The sequence below is a fragment of the Eurosta solidaginis genome, chromosome 5 (assembly GCF_040869045.1).
Source record: "Eurosta solidaginis isolate ZX-2024a chromosome 5, ASM4086904v1, whole genome shotgun sequence".
NCBI classification, from domain to species: domain Eukaryota; kingdom Metazoa; phylum Arthropoda; class Insecta; order Diptera; family Tephritidae; genus Eurosta; species Eurosta solidaginis.
Window position 1 is genome coordinate 141,204,323 of NC_090323.1, and position 24,415 is coordinate 141,228,737.

Sequence of the window (24,415 nt, forward strand, 5' to 3'; positions counted from 1 at the left end):
GACGAACTTTCGCTTCTTTGTAACCAATGGGAAGTTCTTCTGGAAGGTATGGCGTGGCAAAGGTTATAATAACGAGTCCAGTTTCAACTTATATGTCACTCACTTTTTTCTTAATTTTTTTTTGCACTTATCACGTTTTGTCCTTTAAGTTCTTCAACAAAAAAGTTCTCTTCTACTCCTCTAAGACCGTTGGAATAAATTAAATTAAATAAATGTAAGGCGCGATAATCTCCGAAGAGATCTAAGGCCGAGCTTCTCTTCCAATTTGCGTCGTGCTCCTTTTGATTTTCCCTAGAAATTGGCCGGACGGGACCTACATGTTTTATGCCGACTCCAAACGGCATCTACAAGGCAGACGAGTTTTCACTGAGAGCTTTTCATGGCAGAAATACACTCGGAGTGCTTGCCAAACACTGCCGAGGGGTGACCCCCCTTAGAAAAATTTTCTTCTAATTGAAAAACCTTATTTCTAAAATTTTCATGTTGCTTTGCCCGGAATGTGAACCCAGGGGTGGTTTTCCGTAATTCGATATCGAGTATCAAATAATCGTTTTTGCGATTCCGTAACAAACTCTCGTCGCGTCGTATCTAACGTTCGATACAATCTTTTCGATAGCAGCTTAGGTGTTGAATTGCTTTTCGTAAGCTACAGTTTTTAATGCTTTTGCGATTATTTGAGGAATAATTTTAAGCTAAGGAGTCAGCAAACAAACGCTTTTCCCTATTGAAATTATTTTGATGATTCCAATATACTTTCGAAACACTTTTTGATACACGAGAAAAATGTACTATAATTGAAATACGTAAACCAAAACTGTGTCGTCGAACGTTCGATATCAAATTAAAGTATCGAGCTAACGAGTGTCGACTATCGAATTATGGAAAGCACCCCAGGGCATACGGCGTGGTAGGCGGAGCACGCTACTATCACACCACGGTGGCCGCCGGAATAAATTACGCCTTCTGAAAAATTTAGTGTATTGTGTCTATTATTTCTATTTTTACTGAGGGTGAGAGGGAAATCAGAGTAAGATTTTGTGCTTGGTCGACATTTTTCGTTTTGATTATTATGGACCCGTTAATTATTTCTTTGCACATATACACTTCACCAGAATACGCGATTCTATCCCTTTTTTGATTAAAAGTTGCGATACATTTTTAATGATTCCTCCTTCCAAACTTAGTTTCCTTATATTGTTATATTCAATAATTGGACATGATGTGTGCCCTGTTTTTCGGATGTTTTACCCATTATTCGAAGCTTAAATTAATATAAATTCGTTTTAAGTTGTTTTATTTGCTTTTATATATATATTTTTTTTTTTCACAATATAAACACATTCAATTGGGATATGCTTTACATTTGAACATTTTGTGGGTCAAACATTGTTATCAAATAAAAGAAATAATTTTAAAAATGCTGGCTAAGAACCAAACTTATGCGAATATACATACATATATGAGTTTACATGTAGGTATGTATGTACATATATATTATATGAAATATATGCAAAAGTCTTAAAATTAAAATACTCCATCACTCGCACTTAGATAAATTGACTCCATCGAAATTATTGATTACATATTCTCTAAGTATTATATTTTAACTAAAAACTTCGTCCATTGACAAACTTATGTATGTAATATTTTCGTGAAGTTCATTATTGATGGTAATAGTAAATATATAATGATTGAATAATTAAAAAAAGTTTCACATTTAAGACAATACCGCCTTTTCTTCGCCCTTAACTGCTGAAGCATAAGTCACTCCATCGGATGAATTCTGTTTAGTTAAATCGTTTTCAGTCGCACCATCAACTAAAGCTCCACCTGCACTTCCCAATGGTTGTGGTGAATCAACTGTAACAGAAAAACTTGTTGAACCAAATTTGACATGTCTTTAAAATTAGTAAAATAGTTAAGAGTGTGATTATTTTAGTATAAAATATATAGGTTTGTATGTATGAATGTATTTATGTTATTAAATTACCAGCGGTGAAGGTAAGATTGTGAATGTAAAAATGGTTAGAGGTTTAGATTTATGATTTATTAATACATGCCTTTAATATCCATTGGATAGGATTCGTCCAGTCGTATATCGTGTTTTTTAATCAACTGACATTCACCTCCCTCGATTGAGGGTACAGAATACACATACAAGTACCCATCCTGTGAAGCCACTAAAAGTCTGTAAATAACAAAAATATTTGAATTGAGTAAATGATGGATATTTTTATTGCAGAAATTTTCTACTAGCAACACATGAAAGCTAGCAAAGCATGAATCTTTAAACGCCCAGTTTCTTAGTAGCTGGTTAAGCTTAAGCTTAAACTAACGGCTGAATTCTGTAATTCAGTCTCATTCAAGTCTCTAAATTTGAGACTTTCCATTAGAGACAATTTTTGTGACTTGAGATGATTTCGGTATTAAGTAAACGAAAGTCACAAAAAAAAACTCATCACATCAACAAAATTCACCAAAAAGACAATTTACTCATACATTGAACGAATAATATAATACTGCATTTTGGCGACGTAAACATTGTGTGGTATTGTGGCTGAGCTTAGGTTAGGTTGAACTGGCCGGTCCATGAAGACCTCACATAGACTGAATGAGTCCGTAGTGTTACCAGAAGTTTGCTTTAACGACCAAACTGTAAGCCCTATCAAAAACCATGACCTATGTTATAAAATAAGTCCGTCCTCTTGGCAGATGCGAGAAGCTTTCTAGGACTTCAGCCACTTGCTGCTTCTAGATCTGACCGCTGTGTTGCTCCTCGATCGCTTCCTCCTCCAACCCGCACTTCCTACATCTGCTATCACTGACCAAGCCTAATTTTCGATTATGTGCACCTCTCGCCTTCTCCTGATCTCGCCCAGTCTAATTGGGACGTCTACGGAGCAAGCTTCAAGGGATGCGCTCTTTTTAGCTAATTCATCTGCTTTTTCATTCCCATCTATTCCCATATGCCCTGGGACCCAATATAGATGTATGCTTCTCCCTGTTCCGATTCTCTCCAGACTGCTTACACTCTAACACGCATTTAGATAATATGCTATGCGATTGCCTTAATTGCTCCTTGACTGTCAATATAAAAGTTAACACGGTTACAGTTTAAGCTATTTTCTTCCAGTGTTTCTACTGCTTTCGTAACGGCTAATATTTTCGCTTGGAAAACGTTACAGTAATCTTTTAGCTTGTAGTATCTATTTATTTCCGGATCAGCACAGTATACCACAGACCCTACTCCTTCCACTACTTTGGAACCATCTGTATACACATGTATGGCCTCGTCCGCCATTTAAGCACCCTTGCGCCAACCATCCCAGAAGAGATAATAACACCCCTCCATGCGGCGTGCCCCTGTCCACTGATTTCGTGGACACTGGTTAAGGCTGGATGATGTACTTTAATGTAATTAAGACCATCCATAATCGCCCATTTATAAACATTGTTGAAAGCTCCGGCAATGTCTAAGAAGACTCCTAGAGCATATTCCTTATATTCCAGGGCTTTTTTCTATGCTTATTACCACTCTATGCAATGCGGTATCTACCGAATTGCCTTTGGTGTACGCATGTTGTGTTGTGGAGAGCAGCTTTTCATCCACGTTGGACTTTATGTACACATCTATCAGCCTCTCAAAGGTTTTGAGCAGAAATGATGATAACCTAATGGGTCTATAGTCTTTGGGATACAGTTGACCGATCTTCCCGCCTTTGGTAGGAAAGCTACACGAGCAGTTCTACAAGAGTGCGCTACATGATTCAGTCTTGTGCACCCATCGAATATTTTCCATGAGATTTTCTTCTTCCTCGAAATTTCACGCTTGTAGATCCTCAGTAGATTCCTGTACTCGTCCCGTAACGCTTCGCTTTCCGCGGTCTTTGCCAGCTTAAACATTTCCTTTACCTGTCTTCTTAGAAGATTCAGCTCATTGCTCCACCATGGCGTCTTTGCTTTTCCTCTGAATCTTCTTAGAGGGCAAGCTCTGTTATACGCAGTCATAAGCGTCCTTGTTAGGAATTCCTCTAGTTCCTCCACAATGGCAACCTCTTTGGGTTGTCCCGGTTTTGTTTCTACCTGTTTCTGGAATTTCCTTCAGTTCGTTGACCTAGGGTTTCTAAAGGTTTCTCGCTTCTCCACCCTCTTTAGGGGGATGCTGAAGCTGATATACGCATGGTCGGAGAAGGATGGTCTATTAAGAACCATCCAGTCATACTTGATATATCACGTTCGGAGCTCAATGTAATATCAAGAACAATGCTGGATGTTGGACCAATGTATGTAGGGACACTTCCCCTGTTGGCTATCTGCAAACTGGTTTGCAGGATGTAACAAAATAAAGATTCGGCTCTCTCGTTCGTATCTACTCCTCCCCACGCCCTCCAACCGCCCTTTGCGCCCTTCGTCCTGTACTAGCCTCTTGCACTCCATCGGTGGAACCTCCGCAGCATGGGCCATGTAGCAGGATGCCAGGATAAGTGCCTGCTTATTCCTTTGCTTAACGGCCACCACTACGAGGTCCTCAGTAGTGTAATTAGGCAGCATATATGAATGCAGCTGTTCCCTTACCATTACTACAGCTCGCTCCCGTCCTTCCGTTTGCGCATAGTAATCGCCAAATCCGCGCGCGCCAATTCCAGAAACCTTTCCTCCCGATGAGAGCCACGGCTCCTGGATCAGCACCACGTCAAACGAACCCTTCTCAAGGGTTAGGAGTTCGCTCGACGCCACTTTACTGTGTTGCAGGTTTATCTGTAAGACTCGCAGCACCATTGGGCTATTTGTCCCCCTCCAGCACCTTCGTCGTGACGTCTTCGTCCTCCCATTCCCCTTTTGGTTTAGAGTATTCGAGGCCTTCTTCAGCCTCTCGTAAATGCTGTGCCGGGTGTTCCTCTGTGCGACTCGAAGCACCATTTAGCTGTTGTTCCTCATCTGACGTCTGTTACCTCTATCTGTCATTTTTCTCTTAGGCTTTTGAGGTCCTTTTCGACTACGCCCACTTCTAGCGTGCTAGGATTTTTATCCTCGGGACTTCTTTTCCTGAGTAGCATATAAATTTTGCCTGTACCAAAGGACATTTTTCCAAGCTGCGTGTACAATATATCCTCCGCCTGCTTGTTTATTTGGATGATGTAGAACTGACCTTCCTCCGTAGGCCGAGATACAGTAAGTACCTTCCAATCCTGTGTCGGTTTGTTCGGATTCTGGTTCTGCAGAAGTCGCAGTGTATCCTCAGACTTCATCACACATGGTATCCATACCTTAACTTTTGGCGCCGTGGGGATTTGCGCTTTATCCACCACCTCAAACCGCGCGTTCGTGCCTTGCCTTTGAAGGTTTGGAACCACTTCCTCCAGCCCCCGCAAGCTCCCGATGTTGTCGCATGCTATCATCTTCACACCATTATACCCCCCGAATCAAAGGTTGGAAGGGGCTTACTTGGTTGCTCCCGGATCATCTTAAGCATTAAGCTAATAAGCTGCCTTTCTACAGATCTCCACCTTTCAGTAGTCATCTGTCCGAAAGGACTGCTACGATCAACCCGCGGCACAGTCAGTGACTGCTTTGCCACATCACTCACCTTCTCGGAAAAATCCGGAGTCTTAGTGTTATCTCCCTTTGGCACCTCCGAGAAAGCCGGAGTCTTGGCGTTATCTCCCTTTGGCTTATCTCCTACTTACGTAGTTGGAGCTTCTTCTGACTCGCACCTTCGAGGTAGTTGCTACGTCGCTATTGGGGCCCATTTGTCTTACAGCTTTTGGCCTACTTGTCTTGTCTATGCGACTGCCCTGCCTCGCGGCTCTGGGACTGGGTCCTTTCTGCCTCTTGAAAGCAGGCTTGTCGCCTTCCGCCGAACGTTGCCTCTTCATTCTGCCATTCGACGCTTCTTCCTCCTCGTACCGGTTGCAGAACCGAGGGTTTCTCGCAGCAAACCTTTTGAACTGCCTTCGACCTACTTCTACCGCCTCATGGGCCCATTGCAAGTGCTCGATCTCTACTTCTGTTGGGTCGACCACTGCTCCCAGGCGTTGTACAATTCTTAGTGCTACACGGTACTACGAGAGAGCTCTTTTACTTCCTCTGCTTCGTACCCGCCTGCACTCTTCTACTCCGTTTTCATTTGTGTGCTTTTCCAACACGGAGTTCATTGAATCAGCACTACTCTCGCTCCCGAGTCCGACGCATAGCTTAATGCGTATTTGTCGTCCTTGGCTTGCGACTCAGTCCTCTTATCATCGTCCTTATTACAATTAGGTAATGAGTCGTTCATCTTGGTCGTACGATCACCTGCCCGACAAGGCGGGCTCAGCGGTCCAGTATTATATACGGGGAACGAACCGGCTGCCACAGCAGCGCCCCTTACTGTGGTAAGGCCATCAATATTTCCCGAGGTGGCCTGGTATCGGGGAGGCTCCGTTCGAATACAACCGAATTTTTCCCCTGGCTGCAAATCGTCCAATAGGCGCGGTCCGCTTAACACCCTGGATTAAGGGGTTGGCAGTTCTTGCTCACCGACATCCCGCCAACCTCCTATGAGGCGAAACGGCATAGATGCCAGTCCTAAACAGATCCGCTTCATAGGCGGGCACTATGGAGTTCGGCTAAGCCCTCACACCAACGACAAGGTGCCTACCCTAGTGAGGGCAGAACGAATTAAAGCAACACACTATTTTGAAAAACCGTTATCAATAAATAAATTACAAAAATTTTTAGGTACGGTAAATTATTACCAGAGATATGTAAAAATGCTAGCTAGAGAACTTGGACCTTTACATGAAATGATTAAATTAGTAACTAAAAGTAAGATTAAACAGTTAAATTGGACTGAGCAGACAACTACAGCGTTTCATAATAAGAAACTTTTCACAAATAAAACATTATTAACACATTTTGACAATAATGGTCAGTTATCACTTGCCGTTGATGCATTTAATTTTGCCATAGGAGCTGTTTTACAACAAATTAGTAGTAATAATTTAGAAACTCTCTCTTATTTTGCAAGATAATTACCTACAGCAGAAATGAATTACTCTACATTTGATAGAGAACTTTTAGGAATCTATTAGTTCAATTAAACATTTTAAACATTTTCTTGAAGGAAGAATATTTACTGTATATACTGATCACAAACCTTTAACAAATGTTCTAAATTCTAAAACTGATAGATCACCTCGACAAATAGATGTTGAAAAATTGCACAGTTTACGAGTGATATTCAATATATATATCTGGAAAAGATAATGTTGTTGCGGATACTTTATCACGTATACCAGATATCAACTCTGTTTTAGAACGAAATATAAATTTTCAAACCTTATATGAAGAGCAACAAAAAGATGAATCTCTTAAAAATTTAATATCTGATAAAAATTCTAACAGTAATCTTAAAGAAGTCAATATTCCAATATTTAATCTTAATATTTGGTGTGACATTTCTCAAAAACAGTTTAGACCATTTGTTCCAGTTTCAATGAGAAAAGCAACTTTTAATAAATTTCATTCATTATCACATCCAAGTTTTCGTGCAACTAGACGATTAATTCAAACAAAATATTTTTGGCCGAACATGCGAAAAGAGATTCATAACTGGACTTCAATATGTATCAATTGTCAAAAATCTAAAATTTCGAAACATACAAAAACTCCCGTACAAAAAATTGGCATTGCATCAGGGCGATTTGAACATATTCACACGGACCTCGTTGGTCCATTACCTGTTTCAAGAGAAAATCGTTACATTTTGACCATTATTGATGGATATACACGTTGGCCAGAGGCATATCCGCTTAAAGACATTTCAACAAATACTATAGCAACAACATTTGTTGAAAATTTTTCATTCCACTCAACAGAACAATTGATCAAGGATCACAATTTACCTCAAACTACCCAAATCGACCCTGCAGCAATATGTGGCAACATACTTTGAATTTCAACGCATCATTATAACTCGGGACTTTCCCCGTGTAAGAGACGACTTTGTTCTTTTTAGTTTTTTAGTTTAAGTTTTATTTGAATGAATTATTGAATTAAATATTATAGAATAAACATTAAAATTCTATAGTAATATAATTAACGGTCTCAATTGATTTACTTAAACCAGTATATACAACTATTAACTCAACTCAAAATACAGATAAAATAACTATACCACAGAAAACAAGAAAAATAACGTTTAATATCAATTAACTTTTAACTTAATATATCGTTTCACTGGATGGGGAGTGGACGTAGGGTTCATTTTATACAATTGTTATTTACTGTATTTATTATATAAAACTTTGTTTTTTAAAATTTATTTTAATTATGTTACCGGGTTTAAAACAACATTTTTTGTTGTAAATATTATAGAATAAACATTAAAATTCTATAGTAATATAACTAACGGTCTCAATTGATTTACTTAAACCAGTACATACAACTATTAACTCAACTCAAAATACAGATAAAATAACTATACCATAGAAAACAAGAAAAATAACGTTTAATATCAATTAACTTTTAACTTAATATATCGTTTCACTGGAGGGGGAGTGAACGTAGGGTTCATTTTATACAATTGTTATTTACTGTATTTATTATATACAACTTTGTTTTTTAAAATTTATTTTAATTATGTATGGATTTGTTTTTTTTTTTTTTGATATTTTAATAGCAATAAGAATTTTTCAATAAAAGATTGAATTTCAATTTTATAATATTAAAATATCTAATAATTTTCAAAGATATAGTGGTGTCCTATTCCCACTTTTGTTTAACTTCTTTTTATGAAAGCTACCTTCGCCACCAGAAGAAGTCACTATCGTTTCCAACGCCGATGACTGCACAATAATGGCTACAGGCCCAGGCCCACAGATCGATGAGCTTTGCAAAAAATAAACGGCTACCTCCCTGATCTCTCCAGTTGTTTCGCCTCGCGAAACTTGACATTATCACCGACTAAATCATCGGCGACCTTATTTACAACATGGACGTCCCAAATGTCGACCATTTTGAACATCCACGTCAATGGCACAACGCTACCGACTTACTTACACCCCAAAATCTTGGGTGTGACGTTTGATCAGGATCTTCATTTTGGTGAGCATGCATCCGCAATGGTACTGAAAATCCAGAGCCGTAATAAAATCCTCAAATCTCTTGCTGGCAGTACTTGGGGTAAAGATAAAGAAACGCTCATTACCACTTACAAAGCAATTGGCCAGCCGATTGCATTCTACGCGTCCCCGATATGTTCGCCAAGCCTAAAAACTACTCACTGGAGGAAACTACAGGCCTGTCAAAATACCGCCCTCAGAACCGCCACGGGTTGTCTTCTTATGTCTACAAGTAAAAAGCACAAACAGGTCCTCAGTTATATCTACAAAAAGGCATGAGACCTCTAAGCCAGGGATTGCCCGGCGAACCTAGTTCTTAAAGATAAATTCCCTGAACTCGTAGAAGAGGAAAGCACTCTTCCTAGGGAGACGCGCATCACTCTAGCTCAACTTCGATCTGGATACTGTAATACCTATCCAGAATCAACCCCGACATTCAAAATGTATGCCCTTCTTACAATGTGTCCCCACATGACACCAACCATCTCTTCAATTGCAATGTGGAACCAACGCCTCTAACACCACTCTCACTCTGGTCAATACCTGTTGAAACTGCAAGTTTCCTTGAACTCCTGTTAGAGGATATTGATGAGATTCTGTGACTGGTCGCGCCTATTGCATGGGGCGAAGTACTGCTACAACATTAAGAACGTATGTAATCTTTTTTGGATGCAATTTATAATCTCAGGTATAGTCGAAACTATGTGAACTTAGAACTACAACAACAACACCATGACACTACTACTAAAATTCTGGCGACAAACGCAAAAATAGATGAAAATAAGAATGCTATTAATGTTCAACATACCTTAACTGTTTTTGTATTGTTGTTATTGCGCACATACGTCTAATGCCTGGCTCTGGCAATGTTACGGACGTAAACGCACGACCCTGGCTGAATACATCGGTTACTTGTGTAGGCAGATAACTTGTGACGGTCTTGCTGAGATAACTAAAAAGGAAGAAACTAAGAGCATGAGAGAGTAGATAGGAGGTAACGACCACGATTAAGTAATGATGAAAATACATGAAATAATGGCGTAAGTGTTGAATTACGGTATAAAGTATTATGGTTGATATTGAAGTTGTTGATTGGTGTGTTGTCAGAACGGATATTGTGCAAATATGAAGAAAGAAAAACGAAACATAAAATCAGATGAGTATGCACATGTGGTTGAGAAATATAATAATAACTGCATATGTATATGAATTAATCGGGTATTAGAACAAAGACGTAAATATACATATGTACAGTACAAGAACCTAAAAACGTAATAAAATTTCAACGCACCCCATCCAGTCATCGGAAGATTGTTTCGTTTCAGCTTGTTCGGTAGCCGACCGATCCAGGCGAAATATATGCACGGTTTCCGTGTTTGAACTTGATACCAAATATTCAGCGCATGTGCTAAATGATAAAGATGCAATAGCTACACAACGTTTCAGACCTCGGCGTAATTCAAACAATTTAGTTCCATCAAGTGAAGAAAACACTCTTATTACAGTACCACGTTCACTTGCAGTGGCAATCTCAGTGCCAGATGGGCTGAAAGCTAACGCCGCTAATGGTGAATCATGTGCAGGAATCATTGTTTTGGCATGCAAATTGATAGCATCGAAAATCTGTACTTCACCAGATGTAACGCTTCCTGGATATGCTAAATAGCAATGCTCTGATGACGACGAAAGCGCACAGAGACCACTTGCGTTGCATGGAGTATCACGTATTGTATGTACTACTTTCATATCTTGTATATTGTGAATATAAAGACTCTCTTCCAAGCAAACAATAAGTCTTTCTCGATTTAATTTAACCGCCAATATCGTATTAGAGTAAGAATAATTACAAATTTCGCTTTGTTTCTTAAAGTGGCATACCTAAAATGAAGGTGAAATAATAATTTACTAAAACGACTTTATTTTGTATTTAATTATTTACCTTCAATTTTCGCGGTGAAGAGACAGAGACTATAGCAACGAGAGAGCTTTCGAAAAGACGCTCTATAAGGAAAATTGCATCTGTATGACAACTGTAAAGCTTATCCAATGTTAAATCAACCGAACTTAGACTATATAAGCTATAGCCGGTTTTAGTTGCCACGGCCAAAGATCTAGATAAATAATTAAATAAATAATATAAAATCAGAATTAAGAACACCACATTGTATTGTAAAACTTACGTGATATTTTGATTAAAATTGACAAAGACTTCCCCGGCTTCGATATCCGGGCGTCCTAATAGATTCATCATTATCGCGTAAAATCGACCAACTGATGTCGATGATTTAGATGTTTGGAAAGCAATCAGTATTGGATTTTATCCGAATTTATTTAATCACTGCAAAAAAAGTATTTAACTACGAATAGCATAAAGCAAGATTTAAAAATAAAAATAATGCAATAACAATACTGTGCATCACTGCTGGATATTAGACCAATCCAACTTCCGTTTTTCGAAGTTTGCCTCTAAAACATATTTATGGACTTTTGATGTACGAGTTTTACATAATATATTTCTTAAATAATTTATTAACAGTTCTGGGTACAAGCAGGGAACTAGTAAGTATTAGGCCTTTTTCAGAGGGCGAGTTTTTTTATTTTGGGATTGAATATAATTTTTACTTTAAAGAATTTGATTTTCTCCAAAGTTTAGAGCGAATTTCAATAGATGTGGAAATAGATGGGCTTAATGTTTTCAAAAGTTCTAACAGGGTATTATGGCCAATTTCGGGCTACGTTGTAGATTTCCCCAATTCGGAGCCATTTATGATAGATTGTTATTCAGGGACGAGTAAGCCCCCAGATCTAAATTATTTTTAGAAGAATTTTGCGAGGAGATAGGCACTTTAGCTCAGAATGGGGTGAAAGTGGGATCTACACAATTGTTAAAGGAATTTAGTGTTAGGCTATTTACTTGCGATTCACCAGCTCGGGCATTTATAACTGGGGTAAAGGGTCATACAGCAAAAAATAGCTGCCCGAAATGTTTGCAAATGGGGCAACATTTAGATCGGGTGTGCCTATCCCAAGAAGTGGGCGAGCTAAGAACAGATGATTCATTTAAAAATAGGCTAGATTTGTCATTCCATAAGCAGAGGGAGATTTTGCTAGAATCAGTAAATATTGGCATGGTTTCTCAGTTTCCCTTAGAACCCATGCATTTAGTGGACTTAGGAGTAACAAAAAACTACTCCAGTTGCTTATTAAAAGGGGGAACGTAACGAGAATAAACGAACAATTGATGTTTCTGAATAATTACGTTCCCTCTGAGTTTTCTAGACGAATCCGTGATCTAGACGAATTAAGCAACTGGAAATCGACAGAATACCGGCAGTTTTTATTGTATTCTAGCATTTTCGTTTTGAAAGACTGCATACCGGATAACCTTTATTATCACTTTCTTTTGTTGCATTGTGCTGTTCGACTTCTCTCCTGTGAGAAGTCTTGTAAAGTAGAATATAATGTTGCGAATGAAATGTTAAGAGTTTGTTAAATTATTTAGTAATTATTTTGGCGCGAATTTAATTAGTTTCAATGTCCACGGCCTTTTGCATTTAAGCGATTGCGTAAAACAATTTGGTCCGTTAGATTCTTTTTCAGCATATAAATTTGAGAATTATACGCAATACATTAAAAAACTTATTCACAATCTATCTAAGATACTGCAGCAATTATTTTTGAGAATAGAAGGACGAAATTTTACGGATTGTAGTAAAATTTTTAAAAATGATAATTGTATTATAAATTTTGAGAATGATAAGGACAGTTTCTTCTTAAGTAGAACATGTAAAGATTGTTAACAAAGAAAGATTGTTAACAAACAAAACGAAAATAGTTTCGTAGTTCGAGTGTTAACAAAAGTTGGAAACGTTTTTATAGAGCCCCTTGTGTCCCCATCTGGATTAGGTATTTCAGCAGCTCATCTTATAGATGAAGACATACATATTATAAACAAAGAAAATTTAGTCCTTAAGTATTATTCTATACCTGTAGGCCCTACATTTATTTTAATTCCGTTATTACATAATTTATTTTATAAATTTGCATAGGTTATATATAGTTAAGATTGCCGTTGTAAATAGTAGTTTGTAGATATATTTCACCATTTCCTTTTACTATTTAAGTCTTTCCGTTTCCTTTTTGATTTTGTACATAATAACCTGCATTGTTTTTATACTCAGTTGAGCAGAGCTCACAGAGTATATTAAGTTTGATTGGATAACGGTTGGTTGTACATATATAAAGGAATCGAGATAGATATAGGCTTCCATATATCAAAATAATCAGGATCGAAAAAAAATTTGATTGAGCCATGTCCGTCCGTCCGTCCGTTAACACGATAACTTGAGTAAATTTTGAGGTATCTTGATGAAATTTGGTATGTAGGTTCCTGAGCACTCATCTCAGATCGCTATTTAAAATGACCGATATCGGACTATAACCACGCCCACTTTTTCGATATCGAAAATTTCGAAAAACCGAAAAATTGTGATAATTCATTACAAAAGAGAGATAAAGCGACGAAACTTGGTAGATGAGTTGAATTTATGACGCAGAATAGGAACTTAGTAAAAGTTTGGACAATGGGCGTGGCACCGCCCACTTTTAAAAGAAGGTAATTTAAAACTTTTGCAAGCTGTAATTTGGCAGTCGTTGAAGATATCACGATGAAATTTGGCAGGAACGTTACTCCTATTACTATATGTACGCTTAATAAAATCGGAGGACCTCGCCCACTTAAAAAAAAAAAATTTTTTTTAAAGTAAAATTTTAACAAAAAATTTAATATCTTTACAGTATATAAGTAAATGATGTCAACATTCAACTCCAGTAATGATATAGTGCAACAAAATACGAAAATAAATGAAAATTTCAAAATGAGCGTGGCTCCGCCCTTTTTCATTTAATTTGTCTAGGATACTTTTAACGCCATAAGTCGAACAAAAATTAACCAATCCTTTTGAAATTTGGTAGGGGCATAGATTTTATGACGTTAACACTTTTCTGTGAAAATGGGCGAAATCGGTTGATGTCACGCCCAGTTTTTATACACAGTCGTCCGTCTGTCCTTCCGCATGGCCGTTAACACGATAACTTGAGCAAAAATCGACATATCTTTAATGAACTTAGTTCACGTGCTTACTTGAACTCACTTTATCTTGGTATGAAAAATGAACGAAATCCGACTATGACCACGCCCACTTTTTCGATATCGAAAATTACGAAAAATGAAAAAAATGCCATAATTCCGTAATACCAAATACGAAAAAAGGGATGAAACATGGTAAGGTAATTGGATTGTTTTATTGAAGCGAAATATAACTATAGAAAAAACTTTATAAAATGGTTGTGACACCTACCATATTAAGTAGAAGAAAATGAAAAAGTTCTGCAGGGCGAAATAAAAAACCCTTAAAATCTTGGCAGGTATTACATATATAAATAAATTAGCGGTATCCAACAGATGATGTTCTGGGTCACCCTGGTCAACGATATCTGGAAAACGCCTTCACATATACAACTACCACCACTCCCTTTTAAAACTCTCATTAATACCTTTAATTTGATACCCATATCGTACAAACTCATTCTAGAGTCACCCCTGGTCCACCTTTATGGCGATATCTCGAAACGGCGTCCACCTATAGAACTAAGGCCCACTCCCATTTAAAATACTCATTAAATCATTTCGTTTGATACCCATATTGCACAAACGAATTCTAAAGTCACCCTGGCCCACCTTTATGGCTATATCTCGAAACGGCGTCCACCTATGGAACTAAGGATTACTCCCTTTTAAAATACTCATTAACACCTTTCTTTTGATACCCATATTGTACAAACAAATTCTAGAGTCACCCCTTGTCCACCTTTATGGCGATATTTCGAAAATGCGACCACCTATACAACAACCACCACTCCCTTTTAAAACCCTCATTAATACCTTTAATTTGATACCCATATCGTACAAACACATTCTAGAGTCACCCCTGGTCCACCTTTATGGCGATATTTCGAAACGGCGTCCACCTATAGAACTAAGGCCCACTCCCTTTTATAATACTCATTAACACCTTTCATTTGATACCCATATCATACAAACATATTCTAAAGTCACCCCTGGTCCACCTTTATGGCGATATCTCGAAAAGGCGAACACCTATAGAACGAAGGCCCACTCCCCTTTAAAAATACTCATTAACACCTTTCATTTGATACCCATATCGTACTAACAAAGTCTAGAGTCACCCCTGGTCCACCTTTATTGCGATACCTCGAAAAGGCGTCCACCTATAGAACTAAGGCCCTATTGTACAAACAAATTCTAGAGTCACCCCTGGTCCACCTTTATGGCGATATTTCGAAAATGCGACCACCTATACAACAACCACCACTCCCTTTAAAAACCCCCATTAATACCTTTAATTTGATACCCATATCGTACAAACACATTCTAGAGTCACCCCTGGTCCACCTTTTTGGCGATATTTCGAAACGGCGTCCACCTAAAGAACTAAGGCCCACTCCCTTTTAAAATACTCATTAACACCTTTCGTTTGATGCCCATATTGTACAAACAAATTCTAGGGTCACCCCTGGTCCACCTTTATGGCGATATCTCGAAACGGCGTCCACCTATGGGACTAAGGATTACTCCCTTTTAAAATACTTATTAACACCTTTCTTTTGATACCCATATTGAACAAACAAATTCTAGGGTCACCCCTGGTCCACCTTTATGGCGATATCTCGAAACGGCGTCCACCTATGGAACTAAGGATTACTCCCTTTTAAAATACTCATTAACACCTTTCATTTGATACCCATATCGTACAAACGCATTCTAGAGTCACCCCTGGTCCACCTTTATGGCGATATCTCGAAAAGGCGACTACCTATACAACAACCACCACTCCCTTTTAAAACCCTCATTAATACCTTTAATTTGATACCCATATCGTACAAACACATTCTAGAGTCAACCCTGTTCCACCTTTATGGCGATATTTCGAAACGGCATCCACCTATAGAACTAAGGCCCACTCCCTTTTAAAATACTCATTAACACCATTCGTTTGATGCCCATATTGTACAAACCAAATTCTAGGGTCAACCCTGATCCACCTTTATGGCTATGTCCCTAAATAGCGTCCACCTACAGAACTATGGCCCACTCCCTCATAAAATACTCTTTAATGCCTTTCATTTGATACACATGTCATGCAAACACATTCCAGGGTTTCCCTCGGTTCATTTTCCTACATGGTTATTTTCCCTTATGTTGTCACCATAGCTCTCAACTGAGTATGTAATGTTCGGTTACACCCACTTAACCTTCCTTACGTGTTATTATTTATTTCTTTGTATATAATTAGCATTAATATATTTTTAATAAAATATTATATGAATTAACAAAAAAATATACATAATAGTTATAAAAAGCTCTAATTTATTTGTAAAATTATGTATATGTATATTATACTTTGGAACTAAAATTTTATATATTAATTGTTTAATTTGTTTTTGCTTTTCAAAATGGGAAGATGAAGTCTTCCTAAAAAATTATTTTGATTTTTTTTACAAACTTAGAATTTTCTTTTTTCTCAGCAATTGACTGGCAAAATTCAAAAAGCTATTGTTTAACCCGAGGTCTAAAAAGGGAAGATCAAGTTTTTAAAAATTGTGTTGAATCAATAATTAATTTTGGCTTTTAGTTTTATTTCAGCAATGCAAATATTCACCTCAGCACTAGAGTCTTTCGTTAACCCGAACTCTAAAAAAGGGAAGATTCAGACTTAGACAATTTTGTTGAATTGATTTCTAATTTTGACTTTTATTTTTCTTTTCTTCTTCTTAGAAATCAAATGCTTCAACCTGCTTTATTCACAGGATGCAACCATAGCTTCAGTAAGCAGAACTTTGGAAAAGGTAAATAAAGCCCGTCTCTGAAGTTATGTTGAATCAATAACTAATTTTGTCTTTTATTTTTTCTATTTTTCCAGTAGCAAATATATCTTTGGGAGCATAAGGAACAGCATGACAACCACTTACGCTGATATGGATCTGCTGGGAACGGAGAAAATATTTTTTTTGCATATTAGTTAAATTTATATAGCTAGAAATAATGTTAAGAAATTTTATAAAGTTGTAACGAAAGTGAATATTTTTCACTCATTCTCTCAATGCTAGTATATATCAAAAGAAAGGTAATTTGATTACTTTTCTTTCGATGCTACTATCGTTAAAATTGATAAACGATTTCTGAAAATTTTTTCAAATTTAGAGACATATATGTAATTAGAATGTTGAGAAATGTTATAAAGTTGTAACGAAAGTGAATATTTTTCTCTCATTGTAAACGAGTAATAAATGCTAGTATATATCAAAAGAAAGGTAATTTGATTACTTTTCTTTCGGTACTACTACCGTTTAAATCTATATCCGATTTTTAAATATTTTGGGAAAATAAGAGGTACATGTATATAGCTAGGGAAAACTTGGTGAAATTTTGTAAAGCTGTAAGAAAAGTGTATATTTTTCACTCCTTACAAACGAGTTTCAAGTTTAAGCATATACCAAAAGAAATATAATTAAATTATTGTACTTTTGATGGTACTGTAAATTGAATCAAAAAGTTTTTTCCAAAATTTTGTATATTTTAGAAAAACATCTCTGTGGTAAGAACAATTTTTGCAAACTTATACAAGTATTTTTCATTCATTGTGGCTTTTTGTTAAAAAGAACTGACTGGCTCTCTGATAAATATCAAAGTTATTAAATCGAGTATTCAAAAAGCTAATAGTTCCTTCATTAAATAATAAAATTAAAAAGATACTTATCACACTAATCCTTAGTGTTAATTGATTTGAAAACTTTAGCTTATCGATTGATTGGTTTTTAATGTAATTGCCCTTTTAGAAGCTCGACCTAATCAGCTTTGATAATTTATCAATTATAGAATTAATTACTTTGATAAATAAGCAAATGTCATTTTAATGTCAAAAATCCGAATATTACGCTGTTATTCAAAATTATTTTATTTCAATGTTATTTGTATTTCTTTTTTAATTTATATAAAAAATATTATAGTTTAGTAAATACTTAAAAAAAATTGTGATTACAAATAATTTTTATAAAATTTTTTTTTCCGAGCTCTAGGCCATGTATATGTAAATTGAAACACCAAAAATGCTTATTTTATATATAAGTTTTATATTTGTCAAATTTATTTGTATCAATTTATTTTTATCGATATTTCGATTTCAAACTGAAATCATCTTCAGGACTGAAAGGCATGTAAAAACAAAAACATATTAACACATAAAACATAACAACATTCCATAATTTTTAACTTACACTCCTAGTGCACCTGATCGACTAATTTAACAAATCTTAAAATAAACATACAAGGAAAAACGATGAACAACCCCCCAGCGGGTTAGGGGATCAGAATATACCCGCGGTAGGTATGCCTGTCGTAAGAGGCGACTAAAATACCAGATTGAAGTGGCTGTGTAGCGCAACCCTTCAGGTTGCCAGCGCAATATATAGCTTCTCCAAACCCAATTGTCAACCTCACCTATCCGCGGCGAATCCTGTTTCATTAACAGACGAGGCTCTGGCGATCCCATGGAACTTGGGGGTGGGGAGGGAGGGAATTGCATGAAGGTTTAATGTGGCCACATAAATCGTTCCCGAGATGGGTGGGCTAACGCCTTAATGGTGCTATGGTACCGGAGCGTACCGGATCTGTATCCGGCAAAGGACCATCACATCGATAACACTCCCCAAAGCCTTCGGGGAGCAACCTTATCGCTACAACAACAACAACATCATGAACAAAAAAGGTAAACATCTAAAGAACCGTAATAATAAACAAATTTTTACATAAACAACAATACGTTAAATAATAAGCAGTAAGTGGCGCTCAGCACATTAGCGTTGGGACAGCATGTTTGGAACGACACTCTTCTCACGAGGAATTGTAGTTGTTGTAATCAATCGACGATAGGCTGCGGCGCAGCCTTCTACATCTGCCTTAAAATGTATTCTTTGATCTCTTGGTGTATTGATAATATGAAGCATTTCTAATGTGTATCTTTTGTTGTAATGTCTCCCTTGTTTAATTACTGCTACGTTGTTTAAATCTGGAGAGTGCCCGGTTACTCTGCAATGTTGTGTAAAGCTGTTTTATTATCATCAGCGTGGTCCCGATTTTTGATATTTGATTTATGCGCGGAAATCCTTGTATTTAATTTTGATTTTGTAGTCCCGACATATACTTTATTGCATACGTGGGACCCGTCGCCGTTACATGAAATTTGTTATATTACGTCAGATTTCTCGTATTTTTCGATTTTGTCCTTTGTATTGCTAAAAATTTGTTGTACGGTATTGTTGTAAGTGAAGGCCATTTGGAATTTTTCATGGTCATACATATTGGAATATTTTAGCCTGTTGGTCAGTCCAGGGACATATCCGGACGTTTTATGTATTTTATTTCTATTATTATTTATTCGATTGGTACTTGATTTTTCAAAATAATCGCGGATATAGCACTTTATAAGATATATCGGAAAGTCGTGGTTTTTAAGCATTTTTACAATAATTTCTATATTTTTATTATGGTATATTTCATCACTGATGGTCAGCACTCTTCGAATAAAATTTTTTGCTGTGTTTACTATAGTTGGTTTGCTGTGTTTCGAGTGGAAATTAATCAATCTGCCTGACGATGTAGGCTTTTTATACCAGTCAAAGTATAGTTTTTTGTATTTTCTTATCACCAAAGTGTCTAAAAATGGTAACTGCCCATCCTTTTCAATTTCATGGGTAAACTTTATTGATTTATTATAACTGTTTAAGTTCGTCAGCATATCCTCTACAGCATCAATTTATACGATGGCGAATAGATCGTCGGCGTATTTAGATAAAAAGCGAGGTTTATTAGGAGAGTCTTCCTCGAATTTACTCAGCTATTCTTCCATTACTAAGTATGCAATGATAGGTGATGCTAGTGACCCCATTGGCATTACCGACCGCTGTTCATATATTTTATTATTTGATTTGAAATATCGGTTTTCTTTAATGCAAAATCTCACAATTTCCAAAAACAAGTCTTTACTAATACTGGTATGGGCTTTTATTAATTGGTTCCATTTAGATGCTATAATATCCAAAGCATGATCGACTGGAATGCTGGGAAACAAGGAAACCACACCGAACGAAGTCAGACATTCATCGTCGTCTATATAAGTATCTTTTACCTTGTTTTTGAATTCTACCCAATCTCTGACATTGTACTTCGAAATTTTGGTTAGGTTTTTGAGGACATTAACAACATATTGGCATAACTTATAAGACGGGGAGTTGACAGACGAACATATAGGACGCAGGGGTACGCCTTCCTTATGAATCTTGGGAAGACGATATAACCTTGGAGCATTTGCCGTTTTACTTATTAGACGATATTTCTCCTTCAAATCAATTATTTTATTTTTAAATAGTTTCTCAACAATTTCGTTATTTTTATCCTGTAACCTTTTGGTAGGGTCACGTTTTAGTACGCGATAAGCCGAAATATCATTCACGATTTGTTGTACTTTCTTGTCGTAGTCTGATTTGTCCATCAGAACTGTGACATTCCCTTTGAACTAATAAATTTTTATTTTCTTTGAGAAAAGTTTTCCTTTGGTGTAGTGTGTCTAAAATAAACCTGTCCCGCGAGTTGTTTTTTGACTTGTTTAGGTGATCTCTTATTAATGTGGTAAAATTGTTCCGCTCAATTTCTTGCTCTTCTTTCTCTTTAATAATCTGTATACAGTCCTCTCCGTCAGCTATCAGTTTAAATAGTGGAAACCTATCATTGGTGGTTGGTAACGAGAACTTTGGACCTAAGGAGAGTAGCCACTGAGTGTCTGTCGGTTTGTGTTCGTCGTATTACAAAGCCATTCCGGTACGCTTTGGATATTAAGCGATCGTTTTTGAACGTCTATAAGTCTCTCGAATTTGTTGGCTTGAGTGTTCTTTACTTTCGTTTCTAAAATATGTGTTAACGTTTTCTCACTTTCGAAAAATGCGGTTGCGTCTTCCGTATCAAGTTTTTGTTGTAATTTATTTCTGATGCTATTTACCTCTTTTTCTTTCAGCTTTCGTAGTTCATGCTTTGCTCTGATAATAATATTCAAAAGTTTGCTTTGTACTGTGTTCATATACATATGTTGCTGCTGCGCTCCTAATCTGCTTCGATATTCTCCTGTCGTTGGTATTACAGTTGAGAACGTAGGAAATTGTTTGTGTGGCATTACTTATAAACTTTATCTAAATACGTCGACGATCTATTCGCCATCGTATAAATTGATGCTGTAGAGGATATGCTGACGAACTTAAACAGTTATAATAAATCAATAAAGTTTACCCATGAAATTGAAAAGGATGGCCAGTTACCATTCTTAGACACTTTGGTGATAAGAAAATACAAAAAACTATACTTTGACTGGTATAAAAAGCCTACATCGTCAGGCAGATTGATTAATTTCCACTCGAAACACAGCAAACCAACTATAGTAAACACAGCAAAAAATTTTATTCGAAGAGTGCTGACCATCAGTGATGAAATATACCATAATACAAATATAGAAATTATTGGAAAAATGCTTAAAAACAACGACTTTCCGCTATATCTTATAAAAGGTTATATCCGCGATTATTTTGAAAAATCAAGTACCAATCGAATAAATAATAATAGAAATAAAATATATAAAACGTCCGTATATGTCCCTGGACTGTCCAACAGGCTAAAATATTCCAATATGTATGAACACGAAAAATTCCAAATGGCCTTCACTTACAACAATACCGTACAACAAATTTTTAGCAACACAAAGGACAAAATCAAAAATACGAGAAATCTGACGTAATATACCAAATTTCATGTAACGGCGACGGGTCCCACGTATGCAATAAAGTATATGTCTGGACTACAAAATCAAAATTAATGACAAGGATTTCCGCGCATAAATCAAATATCAAAAATCGGGACCACGCTAATGATAATAAAACAGCTTTGACACAACATTGCAGAGTAACCGGGCACTCTCCAGATGTAAACAACGTAGCAGTAATTCAACAAGAGAGACATTACAACAAAAGATACACATTAGAAATGCTTCATATTATCAATACACCAAGAGATCAAAGAATAAATTTTAAGGCAGATGTAGAAGGCTGCGCGGCAGCCTATCGTCGATTGATTACAACAACTACAATTCCTCGTGAGAAGAGTGTCGTTCCAAACATGCTGTCTCAACGCTAATGTGCTGAGCGCCACTTACTGCTTATTTATGTAAAAATTTGTTTATTATTACGGTTCTTTAGATGATTACCTTTTTTGTTTATCATTTTCCCTTGTACTTGTTTATTTTAAGATTTGTTAAATTAGTCGATCAGGTGCACTCAAGAGAGTAAGTTAAAAATTATGGAATGTTGTTCTGTTTAATGTGTTAATATGTTTTTGTTTTTACATGCCTTTCAGTCCTGAAGATCATTTCAGTTTGAAATCGAAATATCGATAAAAATAAATTTATAAAAATAAATTTGACAAATATAAAATTTATATGTAAAATAAGCATTTTTGGTGTTTCAATTTACTTATACATGGCCTAGAGCTCGGAAAAAAAAATTTTTATAAAAATTTACAAAATAAAGGCCGAAATAGGATAAAAGTAATTACAAATAATTATTATATATGTTATTTAATAGCTTTAAGACCGTTTTATCTTACAATTTATGTGCGATGAAGACAAATTTAATGTAAAAAGTCCTTTTAACAGATGTATTCTTAACATTTTGTGATAAAACGACCTTTAGAACAATTGTAAATGAATTTTTATATTATTAAATAAACGTTTTCATTAAAAATTAAAAACAAAAGTTTGGAGATTTTTTGTGTATTTTGGGCATTTTTTAGACATAAAATTTCTCCGATATGGCATCCCTACAAAAATACAACCCTGTGTTATGGGAAATTTTCAATTAGAGAAGAGCAACTATGCATTTTTCTTTATGGCACTTTGGTATAAGTGTGAGAAGGATGCGCGATCACACGTACACGACTCGCTCAAGGGGAAAGTGGATAAAATCCGCACACTGCCTATACAAAATTATCCACTTTTTTACTCAGTCATTATCCAGTTTTTTACTCAGTTCTGGTTGGCAGGGGTAGATACCTTTAGTGTATTAGTATTAGTGTAATTACGTATGTGTAAAATAGATAAGTTTGTATAAAAAGAAAGGCATTTCTTTAATAAAGACAATTACTATTGTACGCTACACATAAGCGGAACATCTTTTATTTAGTTAAATATTTCATGGCGATCCTGTCAGTTCAGATCAAACATCAGCACAACTGCTAAAACGATCTGACTGGAAAAGATCCTGCCAGCTTAAAAGTTAGTAAAATATTTAAATAATCCTAAAAAGATTATTAACAAGATAGAGGATTATTAACAATAAAAATCCTAAAAGGATATTAACAAGATCGAGATTATTATCACCAAAAGACAAAAAAAGGAAAACTTTGTCACCAAGGCATTATTTGATCGTTTGGCGATAGTTGGTCGTTTAAACATACGAGGCAATGTTAACAGAGTGGAATAGTGTGACAAACATCCTAAGTAGGACTACTTTAATTAAAAGGAAGTTTTTGAAATTTTAAGTTAATTCCGTTCTATTAAAATTTTGTCTTGAAAAAAGGAACATTTAATAATATTATAATATTAATATATTAAAGAATCAATCAAAACTTAAAAATGTCGGTTAAACCAGTAAATTGGAATGTTTAGTCCTCATACAACTCCTTAAATGCGAGAAGAATTAAAGTTTGAAATAATTTGTCAAAAAAAAATTTTTTTAAAGTTGCAGCTATTTCCCATGAACCAATAAACAGATCCCGCATTAAAAAATGAGAGAGCAAAAAAATCATAGTTGGCTGGAAAATAAATTTCTCAGCGTGACGTCACGCTTTTGACAACATGTTTTATTGCTGACGTAGTGTTCAGACCTTATTCCAACCGGAGTATTTTGCTCCGCTCTTACCTCCTACTACATTTTTTATCTTAAAGGTTTATTTGGGTCGAGTTGAAAACTAAATAATATTACTACCTAATATCTTTTGGTTGAAGTTTTCAATGCATATGTACGTATGAAAAGCTAATTGTTTACAAGTGACGATAGGACGAAATAATTGTTCGTGTCTTAAGACATGTTTGTTCACATTTTTCGTATGGAATCAGAATAGAAGGAGTAAAATT

At 36.1% G+C, this 24,415-nt stretch overlaps 1 protein-coding gene and 1 pseudogene across 2 annotated transcripts in view; one reads left to right on the plus strand and one right to left on the minus strand.

Moving 5' to 3' along the window:
- Positions 1 to 1,281: 1,281 nt before the first annotated feature.
- Positions 1,282 to 24,415, minus strand: part of Atg18a (Autophagy-related 18a) — a 72,487-nt gene continuing 49,353 nt past the window's right edge. The window contains exons 2-7 of one of the 2 annotated variants that reach the window (XM_067787512.1): positions 11,285 to 11,442; positions 11,044 to 11,215; positions 10,396 to 10,982; positions 9,913 to 10,056; positions 2,061 to 2,188; positions 1,282 to 1,860 (exon numbers count right to left, since the gene is read on the minus strand). In XM_067787512.1, coding sequence (XP_067643613.1) covers positions 1,718 to 1,860; positions 2,061 to 2,188; positions 9,913 to 10,056; positions 10,396 to 10,982; positions 11,044 to 11,215; positions 11,285 to 11,355 — 1,245 coding nt within the window. In that variant the 5' untranslated portion in view covers positions 11,356 to 11,442 and the 3' untranslated portion in view covers positions 1,282 to 1,717. Of the gene's footprint in view, positions 1,861 to 2,060; positions 2,189 to 9,912; positions 10,072 to 10,395; positions 10,983 to 11,043; positions 11,216 to 11,284; positions 11,443 to 24,415 lie in introns of both variants that reach the window. The other variant, XM_067787511.1, reaches the window with a different exon arrangement.
- Positions 11,394 to 12,904, plus strand: LOC137254300 (uncharacterized; annotated as a pseudogene).